This window comes from Protopterus annectens, chromosome 1.part1 (assembly GCF_019279795.1).
Source record: "Protopterus annectens isolate FY-2018-M chromosome 1.part1, PAN1.0, whole genome shotgun sequence".
NCBI lineage: Eukaryota > Metazoa > Chordata > Ceratodontiformes > Protopteridae > Protopterus > Protopterus annectens.
In genome coordinates, this window is record NC_056726.1 from 420,684,126 (window position 1) to 420,696,625 (window position 12,500).

General features: G+C 38.6%; 1 protein-coding gene across 4 annotated transcripts in view; it reads right to left on the reverse strand.

Moving 5' to 3' along the window:
• The window catches only part of NHSL1 (NHS like 1), an 829,440-nt gene that overhangs the window by 136,907 nt on the left and 680,033 nt on the right, over window positions 1-12,500 (reverse strand). For all 4 annotated transcript variants that reach the window (XM_044075526.1, XM_044075534.1, XM_044075551.1 and 1 more), the window contains exon 3: window positions 9,531-9,643. In XM_044075526.1, the coding sequence (XP_043931461.1) occupies window positions 9,531-9,643 (113 nt within the window). The remainder of the gene's footprint in view (window positions 1-9,530; window positions 9,644-12,500) is intronic.

Below are 12,500 nucleotides of genomic sequence, written 5' to 3' on the forward strand. Positions count from 1 at the left end.
GTGCCCCACGTTGTTACACAGTAGTGCCTCACGTTGTTACACAGTAGTGCCTCACATTGTTACACAGTAGTACCTCACGTTGTTGCACAATAGTGACTAATGTTGTTTTGCTGCTTCTGTCTCTATATCCACCCTTAATGTTTTTTGTTAACTTTAACATCTGTTCCGAATGCCAACATGTCAGTGGTATAACAATTTTTGCATGATGCACCGCAGTGCCTCTTGCTCTTTTCATCCAAGTTTTTGCCTAAGGATTACCTCCAACAAACACTTGCAGATTCTAGCCCAAAGGTGAGCATAAGACAAGCTAAGCTTAGGACATGAACTTACAGAGTTTTTTACATATTCTGTTGTACTATTCACGTAATTCATATTTTGTTTAATCGATTTCCTACAGTCATCTGCTCTCTCTCTCCCTCTCTCTCCTGTACCAGATAAATGCACATTAAAACTAGAATATGTGTTAACTGCATACAGACCCTATAATTCCAGCTGCAAGTACCATAGCCTCTTGCTAGGCAACAATGACACTGTTGCCAACAACATATTACAAAATTTCTGTGAATGAAAAATGAGTAGGGCAAAAGGATTTTCCATGATAATTTTTCATGACAATACTTTCAGACAACAAAGATTTCAAAAGCTAAAATGAAGACGACTTAATAGAATATAAGTTAGATTGTGACCAAATAATGAATCTTAAAAAAGTAACTAGATGGCATGATAAATTACTTGTTTGCTGAACACTGCTCAGCAGTAAAGAATGTCAAGGCAGACAGCTTTAATATAGGGCACTAGCTCTGCATTCAAGACATAAAGCCAAACACTTGTATAGGTTCTTTATTATAAAATCATCACCCAAGATCTATTAAAACAATGAAACAGTAATCCTTTAGTCAAGTAATATTATCCATCTGAAAATCTAAGCAGTGGTCAAATATAAATCTAGAAAAGGCTCTTAATTTAAACTAACACAGTGTGTTGAAGTTCAGATTTCTACTTTAGGGTAGAGGCGGAATCTCAGGACATTTATCTCATTTCTAAGTAATGAAAGACTTATTCCCTCCAAAAAAAGAACATAAATTTGGAAAATAAAATATAGTTAGAATGGAGAGTTTTCGTCAGTTCTTCCCCCAGTGGAGGTAGTACTAAAGATGATAGGAGAGAAATAGAACAATAAAGGTCAGAGCACAAAGGGGCAGTAATGACCAACAGTGCACTGCCTAGTTAGAGGATCAGTCAGTGAAACATCCTACACAGAAGACCACAGGTCAGATATCACCACACTAGGGGAGAAACAACAAAGTTAACACTAGGGGGAGAGGGAGCTCTAAATAAAGCAGGAAACATCAGTGCAACTAAAATAACAAGTATACATGGATGTTATGACAATAACACAATGGATACAGAGAAAATACTCCTTCAGTCTCACATACAGGAGCTGCTAACGTACCCCCACTCTTCAAAGTGGGAGGACGAAAAAGATAAAGCAGTGCTGGAATGATTACAAAAGCTGTCACAACATGATGACACTGCTTACAGGGTAATTGGGTGATACTCATTAGTAGACCCCTTGGATGATAGCTGAACAACTTATAAACCCCACAAAAAAACTAATGTTATTCTCTGAGCTTCAGCCCAGAAACTATCAAGTTTAGCTATGCTGGCAATCACTGACTTGCAAAGTGATGTCATTCCAAATGTCTCAGAATACAAAAAGCTAGTCCTTACTCTTGATTCTTCCTTAATATTGGCAATGCACGATGATAATATTACAAGAAAAGTCATGTCTCAAATTAAATTATCTTACAAGATTTCACCCCTCATGTCCCTAACAGCTAAAAGAGAAAGTGCCAAAACATGCTTCTGTCTAAATATTGTCTCCAGGTTTCCATTGTAAAAATAAATACATAAATGCATGCATACATAAATAAAAAAAAAAATAAGCCTGCATTTCTGTAGGATCCATTTGCCACCAGAACTTATCATAACTGTAAACACAGTAAAGCAGGTTATGTCTGTGAGATGTGACAGGATGAATGAAACATAAGGCAGTTTTCTAGGCCATATGCCAACAACTGAAACCTAACATACTGAGACCCACTGTGCTAATGCTAGTCTTGCTGTTTTAAATTATTAACAGCTACACCAAAGCAGTACTAATTTGTTTTGGTAATGCTACCTGCAATACCGTACAAATGCTTGGTGCTGCCATAACAGTGCCAGGTAAAAACATGAAGTCTTGACATTTCCTGCAAATGAGTTTTATTGAAAATATCTTCCTCCATTTCAAAAAGTAATGGAAATCTGTGATCATACAACTTATAACTCAATTATTTGTGTTTTTGTGGCTGGAGTGTCCATGACACATGTGAGATGATGGATCAGCGAGTCTAACATTTCATTTGCATGAAGAAGCAGGCACAGCAGAGCCATAGACAACGGCTAAGAAAAGACTTTGTACCTGGGCATTGCACGACACTAAATGATAACAGATGCCAAAACACCACCGACAGATGTATCTAAGCATATTACACTGTCAAACAGGGAAACAGACAAAAAGAACAAAAAAAGAAGTAATTAGCACAGCTTTTACAGCACAACATTACCTTAAGGTACAGGTGAAAGAATTGTTGCTACTTTTGTTCCCATCATTTTCACTTAAGGGTTGGATCTACATAAGACTGGGTTTAAACCTGAAGGGTTATCAAGTTTTGAACTCAGAATAGCAGAGTTATCAATGTCTAGATACTGTTAAAATGTCACAAGTTATGAAACAATCGAGGATCAGTTATGACACAGCAATCATACATTTATAAAAATGAAAATAAACCATACTGACATCATTTTAGTTGCAAACATTATACATCACTTGTAATCCATCCAGTCACTGTCAGTTAAACATTACATAGCTCATTCCTCGTCTGCATGTATTGTTCCCACAATTCCCATTTTTCCTATGTAGTTTGCTCCTTCCATTTTCTAAAGGTCCCATTTCCTGTTGTTTTATATTTGTTACTGTATTCACTACTTTTAGTACAGTTGGTTTAGACTTTGATTTCCATTTTCTACAAATTTTTTTTTGGCAGCCACCATAATTAGACTCAGCAAGGCCTTACTATGTCTAGGCAATTCTGATTCTGTAACATAGCTCAAAAAAATCACATCCTTAGTCATACCAATTTGCTCACCCAGTATTTCTGACAGAGTAGTCTGCAGGGAATTTTTAAAGTTTGCCAACTCATTACACTCCCAGAAAATATGTTTCCAATTACCTCTTTCTTCCCCATCACACCTCCAACATTTGCTATCTATCTGAGGAAAAATTCTTTGCAGTCTGCTTGGGGAATAAAAATATTTATGTAAACACTTCCAAACAAAGATCCTAAAGCTTCTAGTCTATGTTGCATATATGGGAGACATATGTATATCTCCTCATTGTTTCTTTGTGAATTGCTTATTCAGTCTCTCTTTCCAATTCTTTCTAACCTCCTCTGATTGGCTCTTATAGTTATCAAGCAATGTTTTATATGCTCTACTAATTATTAATGGCAGCTTCTGTTCTAGATTCTACTAAAAACTCTACCAGTGCTGGTCTTTTCATTAGGATTCCGTTTCTTTCTCTTTGCCTATACTCTAATATCAATCCTTGATAGGGAAGGCAATCTCTATTCTGCAGTCCAAATAAATTATTGGCCTCTTCCCATTCTATTACCTTTCTATCTCTCTAATTATTTGCTCCAATACCTTGGTTCCTTTGTCAGTTTTCTCAATAAATTCCAGCCCCCTATTGCTTATTGTCTGGATCCCTAATTGCAGTCTTCCCTATTGGCAGAATCTCCTTTCTCCATTTCCATGTTGGCTTAGTTCTTAGAATACTTATTGCTAATTTATGAATGTAATATAATATCCTGTATGGTTAATGTTATTCTCCTTAAGGAACTGCATCCAAAATCCCAGTCTCTCCGTGTTTCTTCAGCTTCCCTCCATTTCATCATCATCCGTTTCCACTTTGAATGATAGGTTTCTGCTTATGCTATGTATAGGAGTCTTAACTGTGTAGCTCAAATATCCCTTCAAATTGGGTAGTCCCAGACTGCCTTGTTCTATTGGAAGAATCAGCTTATCCCACTTAACTCTTGCCATCTTCCCCCTCCCAGATAAAAGCTTGTGATGGCACTGTTGTTATATTACATTATATTTTAGTCAGTGATTACAGACATGGATACATCATGCTAAAAAAGTATAACTATCGTGTTGCTATGTGACAAGAAAGATCCCTAGTACAGAGCATTGTACATCCAGAACACAAATTTGGATGGTTTCTTAAAGAATTAAGCACAGTATACTTTATTGTAATAACACTTATCACTCTGTACACCAGTCTGTAGCCTCTCTCCTTATACATTACCAACTCTATTATTGATGAAGAGTCCTGGCTCACTCCTTTAACAGTACCACTTTGTACACTTTAAAAAAAATTTTTCAAAAAGAAGGGCAAGTGGTTTGCACATATTCTTTGAATCTTTTACTCAGATTTCTGATATTTATACGCACATTTTGTTATTATTATGTTTTCATAATGTTAAGATGAAAAAGTTAGCTTACATTTTAATTTTGATGATTTTTCACTATCAAAAGATCTTCACCTCAAAGACCTAAAGTACAGGGTTTATTTCAGACCTTGGGTTACTGGCTACAGTTAAAATGGTCCTTCATGGCAGTTAGCCTAATATTCACGTATGAACCCGTACAGATGCTTCTTTGCGAATGTCACTCTTGCTGTCATCCGCACTTTAGCATCATGGTCCAATGCTACTTTTCACATCTTCAGCAGCAGGTATTTGAGACAAATTTGCAACCACTATCTGCAAAAGTCACTACTGTAATGTTCATGTAGCTTAGTGGCTGATTTCAGTATACTTACTTATTAGTTATCACAGATGTTCAGCTTGTTGGAAAAACGGAAGCTTTATTCTCAGTTCATTGCCAACTTAAATAAGGAATCAAATGCAAAAATTCAGCTGTAATACTTTAAAATAGTGAGTGTTTCATCACTGAACATACTGCTATGGTGGACTCCAACAAAATATTGTTTGAACAGTTGAGAGTGCATTACACTTACGAATTTGGCAGAGTAGTAATGTTTCCCACCTCACCTCTCAGGACCTTCTTGATGGCTCCTCCTCTTCCAGCCAATTGGCCCATTTGTTCACAAGGGGCAACAGTCAGGCATTCTTGGACTAGGCTAGAGCCCCACAGCCCATTTTTTTGTTGCCCAGGAAGGTCACCCTCTGATGAGTCAGGTGGTAGGGAGTTGGCCAGCTTCAGGTCCTGAGAAGAGGTTGCCCATCCCTCCAAGACCCGGGCTGCTGTCTTACAAGTGTATTTTGGGATGCCCTGGAAGAGCCAGGTAGGGAGGGAGAGGAATGAAGGGTTATGGCCCTCTTGCCTTACCAGGGACATGGTGGGTAGTGGGCAGGTGGGTGGAAGGACTGTGAGACCTGGGGAATGTGAGAATTACATCTTTATCGACAAATGCAACTTCAGTCATTATCCCCTTGCATATACCACCTAACAGGAAAAGAAGACTGCATGGAATTAGCTGAACATTTTTAAGGCTATCAGCTTGAAGCTTTTGAGGCTGGGTACAACAGCTTCTCTTCCTGCTAAATGACTAACTGGCAGTGAATGGAAAGTGTTGTCAGCTCCTCTCCTGCCACATGGTATAACCTGGGAGAATCAGACCTCCCTTGGATGGCTAACAGTTATCAGCTTAAATTCTGCTCATTCCTTTTTACCTTACGAGCACCTTTGGAACTAGACTCTGATCCCATCTGAACTGAAATGCACTGGTTGTTGTAGCTTCTGTACAGGGTGAGCTGGAATGAAACTTTATTGCTTGATAATTCATCTGAGTCACAGAAAGCACTATCTTTGGATTATCTCCCTCTTTATAATGGTCTAAATGTTTGTCATGCCCAATTTCCATTAACGTGAGGCTATGAATTTCTTGTTCAGGGCTTCTACTAAGAAGTTTCAAGGCTTGTATATAGATATCCAGAAGAAAGGGTGCTAGGCCCCAGATCAACAAGATCAACCCTGTTTTGCTGATGTGACTAATGTCTGTTCTGTTGTACAACACAGATTGCAATGTTCCTTGTTTCAGAACTGACAGAAAAAACAGCATCTGCTTCAAGGTCAATTTGCTTCTTTCTCTGCTTCCTGGACTACTGACTCAGGACATGGAACATGGAAATGTGTCAAGTCTGTCCCTCATGTGCAGTCTTAGGACTCTTTGTCAGTCTTTAGCTTGGTTTTGTCTGGATGAATGGGGGCTTTACATTCTTTTTGTTTTGCCGTTTTTATTTCTCCTACTACCTTTGGATCATCAGCTCCCTTCCAACCAACTGACCAACTTGCACCGCAACACAGGGGTTAGAGTCAGCTGGAGAGGCCACCATTCAGGTGGGATTAGAGGTGGTTCAGGTGATTTTTGCTTTTCTGATCTGAATCCCCAAAATGTACTCTGTTAAGCTCCAAGGGAGAGTCATGCAATTGGCTTACAATGGAGGGCATGCCTTCAATTTCAAAAGGGAATAATTTCCAAGCAGTCCTAGAACTCCTGGGAAGCATGAACAGTGATGTCTTAATTTTTTTTTTTGTTTATGAGAAACTGCACTAGCTCTATGTGCCCCTGAGTGCTTGTAACCCTCCAATGAAAGGCAAGCGGGATATGCCCCTTCAACTTCTTCTCCTTCCTTGCCCAGCACCTACAATGCTGGGACATGTAATCTTACCATGACCTCCTGGGTTACATCAAGGGCTCCATCTCTCTATACCATGGAGCCAGGCTTGGGAGCTTTACATTCATGATCTCACCATTTAAAATCTTCAGTGACATAATAAGATGAAGAATGTGTGCCATAGGCTGCTTCTGATGTCACAAAAATTCTTCTAAATACTAATGGACCTCTCTCGTGTTACTGTACATAAAGGACCACAAGCATGGATAAATACATATAACCTAGGGCTCTGAAGCAGATCCCAACCAGAAGGCAAAATCTGTGGAAGACAGACAGAAAAGGTTGTTTGTCAGCTGTATTCTGTAACATGGCAATGAGTCCCTGCAGTGTTTTTTTCTTTTTTAATTGATATGACATTAACCAAGAACTTTCTTTGAGCATGCCTACAAACTGGACTTCTCTGCATTCAGATAGATTCCTAGATGCTGAAAGTTTTAAACCACAAAGCTCAGTATTATCTGACACTTTTACAGAAGGGGCTTGCATCCAGCTATCATCCAGATAAAGGTAGGAGTGAACTCTATTTAGTCTCAGTTGGCAGAAAATTGTAACCATACGAAGACTGCACATGCAATAGTGTAACCAAAGGGGCAACGATATAACCTGATAGTAGGATTTCCCCATCTGAGAAATGTTCCAATTGCTCTGTAAATAGGGATGTGTAGGTTAAGCATCTATCATGCCTATGGTGATGAACGCATCCATTATCAGATTCATGTAATTTCAGTGGAGCCACTTTCACTGAAACCACAATATTAAAACAGATAACACAGAAGCCTATTTTCAATGAAAAACCTACAAAAACAAAAGCAATGTTTTCATAATGGGGAAATTCCCATTCCACTCCCCATCCCCTTTAATAATTACAAATAAATGGCTAACAAACTGCAACTAAAAAATCTGACACCATTTGTTTCCATTCTTGCTCCTGCTGCCTGATGAACATCCATCTCTCTCTCTCTCTGTAAATTGGCCCTTTTGTTCCTTAGTCACCAGGGTAAGGGTCAGCTGCAAGGGGGTCATCATTCAGGCAGCCATCAGGGTGGTTTGAAGTATTTTTCTTATTCTGTCTCCACATCTTGTGCATGCACGGATAAGGTTACCGGCTGGAAGGAATGAGTCGACTGCGATGGACATCCCCACCCCCTATTCCATAAGGCACTTCAGGCAGTCTTCTCCGCTTCCCTTCGTTGTGTAATCCCAAGTCTCATCAGTGTGAGTACCAGAATTACAAAAATACAGCAGAACAGTTAATGTTGATCATTGCTGTTCTCCCTTAAAGTTGTTTTTTGTAGGGGATCAAGCCCCTACAAACTTATACATATCAAGTATGAGGCCGTCAAACCTTAGAGAAAAGGGAATACTCTGAAAAACAGCAGTCTTGGTCTTGGTATACATAAGTCACCATGTTCATCCATTCAGTCAAACTCACACTAAGGAGTCTTATAATATCAACGAGTACTCTAGCCTGATAATTACACTGTAAACTAACAATGACACACACATAACTAGGCACAAAGTCCAATAAAACTTAATACAAAAAATCAGAAAAGAAATGAAAATGGGTTTCAGTGTTATTTATTCAATGTTAGGGCCTACTCTGACTGAAATTTAATAAACCATCCAGAATCTACTCTGTATGAGTGTACTGCCACCTAGCAAACTCTAGCAGTATAATAAAATAATTAAACCAAAATGTAAAGTTTTGATGTTTGGGCTATGACCCCACATTCATGATAAATAAACACACTGTCAAAAAGGTCACACTAAATATAAATCAGGATCTTGGGACACGTTTGAGAAGAAAGTTCTGGTACCATGGTCTTCAGAGCTACTAACTGCCAGACTCACATGAACAAGTTTCGAATGGCTCTCCTGGATCACCGGGGAGACAAAATAGGGGAAGTGGCTGATGCTGATCAGAGGGTACAACTATTACAGCTCACACAGACAGCCTTTCAGGTAGCTAAGCACATCAAGTGCAGTTATGATGCTGTGACTGCAGCACTGATGTCTTATTACATCAACATTTAATATAGTATTCCCAAACTGTTGAACACCAACCAATCAAAAACAGTATTGTTTTAAACAAACAAACACAAAAATCACAGTCCTAACTTTACTTCATGTGGTATAAAACCACACTGTTCAAGAGCTGCTCTATTTTCTTGGAGCATTTTTATTTTAAATTTGTGGTCATATTATGCATTTCCTATGAGAAACATGAGATTTTAATAGCTGATATACAATATTTAATAAGCAAACTTTTATTTTATATCTGTTGTACACCGTTCTCTGCTGCCTTTAGCAGGTCCACAATGATGACACATCTCAAAAAGGGATTAAACACATAGAAGTGATATGCGAAACAACAACAAAAACTAGGGTTGACGGTTGGCTTAATGGTTAATATGTTTACCTCACAAAGTACAGAGTTTGATTCTCACCTTTAAGGGAAATTAGGTATGCTTGAAATGGCCATCAAGGGTAGCTAGCCTAGTACTTTCCTATGAATCTAAGCATCAGCTATATCAGCACACATATGTAGTAACTTTTAGGCATATGATGGAAACAGACAGGGATGCAAGAGGGATGAGTTACTCATCAGTGGCCTCTGACTAGAAACTGCTGCCAGCAGGGTGCACAGTTCATACTGATGTAAACACAATGGGTACCTAAGGTTAATTTACAGAGAAATCTGATGTTTGGGGTGAATACACGTACCTTTGAGTCCACGCCATCTTCTTCAGAGTGATCTTTGGAAGCAGGTAAAAAAGTCGGGCCCTGAGAGTAATACTGAGAGCTGCGCAGTCCGTCCTTCCTCAGCTTGTCACATTCTGTGTTTGTAGGACAAGTAGAAAGAAAATCAGGTTATAACTTTCAGCGCTTTGTCACTATTGCATCACACAGACACAAGATCACATGGGACAAAAACAATTACATGCCAAGAAACAATCACAAATCATTGCATCTGCCTGCTTTCTACCAAGCCAGTTTAAAAGAAAGACCAATGCAAAAGTAAATTGAAGAAAGAAGGTATGTTTTGGGGAAACTAAATCTTGTAGAAGTACTTAACCTAGAGCAATGAACAATTAAATTACAAATGACGAAAACATGGATGTGTACTAAATAATTTGATAACACGCCTTTACTTTCTGCTTGAATTTTTCATATGTTAGTTAGATCACAGGTATTAGCAGGAAGTCGGGTGTTTATTAAATACCATGTGCAAAGGATTGTATTATCAGTCAAAAATAAATTTTTCCATTAACGGTTCTCTTCTGGTAATCCAATCACAAACAGGAAGTGAACTTAAAATTATTTTTGCTATTTCTTCCCCCCTACAAGATGCCTGCCACTCATTAGCCCTCTTAAGACTGATCGGCCCATCATTTCTCCATGGGGCAAGATCTAGTCAGAGAGGGTCATCATACAAACATCTATCTAGATATTCTAGTACAATTTTAAGCCCTCCCCAAAACATAATGTGCTTACTCACATACATGAGGGCCTTCTATGGCTTCATCTGTGGGTATGCATGGTCCCACACATGACCTAGGAACACATCAATGTAGTTCAGCAGAGACAAGCACATGCCTCTGGCCAATATGCTGCATGCCGCACATTGCTCTTTTCAGTAGCTGCTGGCACTGCACTGGGCCAGACTACCTAATGCCCCCATGATGGTTAAGCCACTCACTTTCCTACCTTTCCCTGCCCAGCTTTTCCAATAACCAAGGCTTTAACCGATCTCAGATCTTCAGGCTAGTATTCAAGTTTTCATCCTGTTACGTCATGAATGCAGAGCCATGTTTACACTACATACTCAGTAAAACTACTTTTTATGTCACCTGTGACTGTGCACACACACACACACACACACACACACACACACACACACACACACACACACACACACACATATTAGTTGCATTTTGATAATTCATAGTTGGGCTAGTTTCAGTCTTCCTGCAATCCTTGTGTCTGAAACTGTTCTAGTAAGTGAAGCACAATAAAAAATTTAAATAAAATGAATAAAAATTGCACAGTGGAATATAAGTAAAGTAGTTTATTCCAGTTTACACTTTTCATTTGTAGTGTTATTCACATTTACAGTGCAAGCACACAGTAACATAGCATTGGTGGGGCAGATGGGGCACTGTTAGAGGACACGATCTGAGAGTTCCAGCACCTTTCTTATGTGCCAAAATGGCAGCAGAGAAAGTCAGTTCAGCATTTTTGTTTGCTCTTCATTTAAAAAGCTGAGGGGGATAGGGGGCAACTCCAAGGGTCTGGCACAGGGCATTAATATGAGCCAGCTATGGCTCTGAAAGCAGCCCGCTGAACTGCTTACTGTTCCTTCCTACAAGAAGTAAAATAAAGCAGCCAAACCATTCATCTTTATTAAGCTTTGTATAATAACACAAGGAAAAAGTTAAATATGGTATCTGACTGTCCCAATAACCTCTGCACAGCTGCACACCAACTCAGAAGCCTACCAGAAACCCAATGAATAACAATACCTATTTGTTAACCAGGTAGGCCCACTGGACGCACAGTCCCTTTTCAGGGGCGACGCTGGACCATTGGCTGGTTAAGTTACTTGCTCACAGTCACACAGTAAGCAAATGAGGACTGAGGGAATCAAACCCTGTACCACAAGAACAACAGCTCATACCCTTAACCCCCTAAATGAACTACATATTATGCAAATTTCATACTGTACAAAATCACCAAGTTAGCAGATACATAGAAACACCCAAATAGATGCCATTAAGGGTTAAAGTTCATCTTTAAATTTCAAAACCAGTTACTTTGGGTAAGATCTTACACCCATTTGTACATAAATAAGAGTCTACATGTGGTCAGTTAGCAGTTTATCAGTTTTCATGTTCATGCTTTTAAATGTAATTGTTAGGTAGGTGGTTCGGTTTCCTGTGTGTTTTTACATATATGCTTTGGTGCACATGTATACATATGAATCCATATTTCTGCACCTAATGGTGAACAATGAGCTGGGGATAAGGAGTACATTTCTTTAACCATCAATCATCTGAATTACAGAAACATAAAATTCAGATGGAGAGTATTAACAGTCCACCCAGTTTACTTATAGTTAAACCTTTTAATTCTTCTTCATATTGGTCTCCCCTTTGTCTGTACTCCCCTCTAACCAATGCTATAGCTGTCTTTCTTTATATGTATCCCCCCCCATCTTACATGCTTTCTTATTTATTTATTTTATTACATACATAACATGTATGTATGTATGTATACATACATACATACATAACATGTATCCTTTCATAATCTAATAGCAATGCAATCTGCAACCAAACACACAGCACTAAAAATTGGTTTTATGTTCTTTGTTTACTTCTTTTTCCAGCTATGGAAATTTGACATGAAACAGTTTCTATGGAATGCGCAAACTCAACATTTTGTTAGTGCCACTGTCACAATGGACTTCACACATAGCACACTAAAAATAAAAGCTTGTTACACGATCTGAATGTCAGTTATGTAACAAAGCAGACTACAGACTTGTCTTACTGGTAGAATAGAGCAGACACAGTGTATAACCTGTCGGCCATAAACAGGAGAACTAAAAAAAAAAACTGCAAACAATTTTGTTGTTCACTTTTGTATGCAAAGTGTGATAAACAGTTTGTGATGTTTAATTAACTTCTTTCT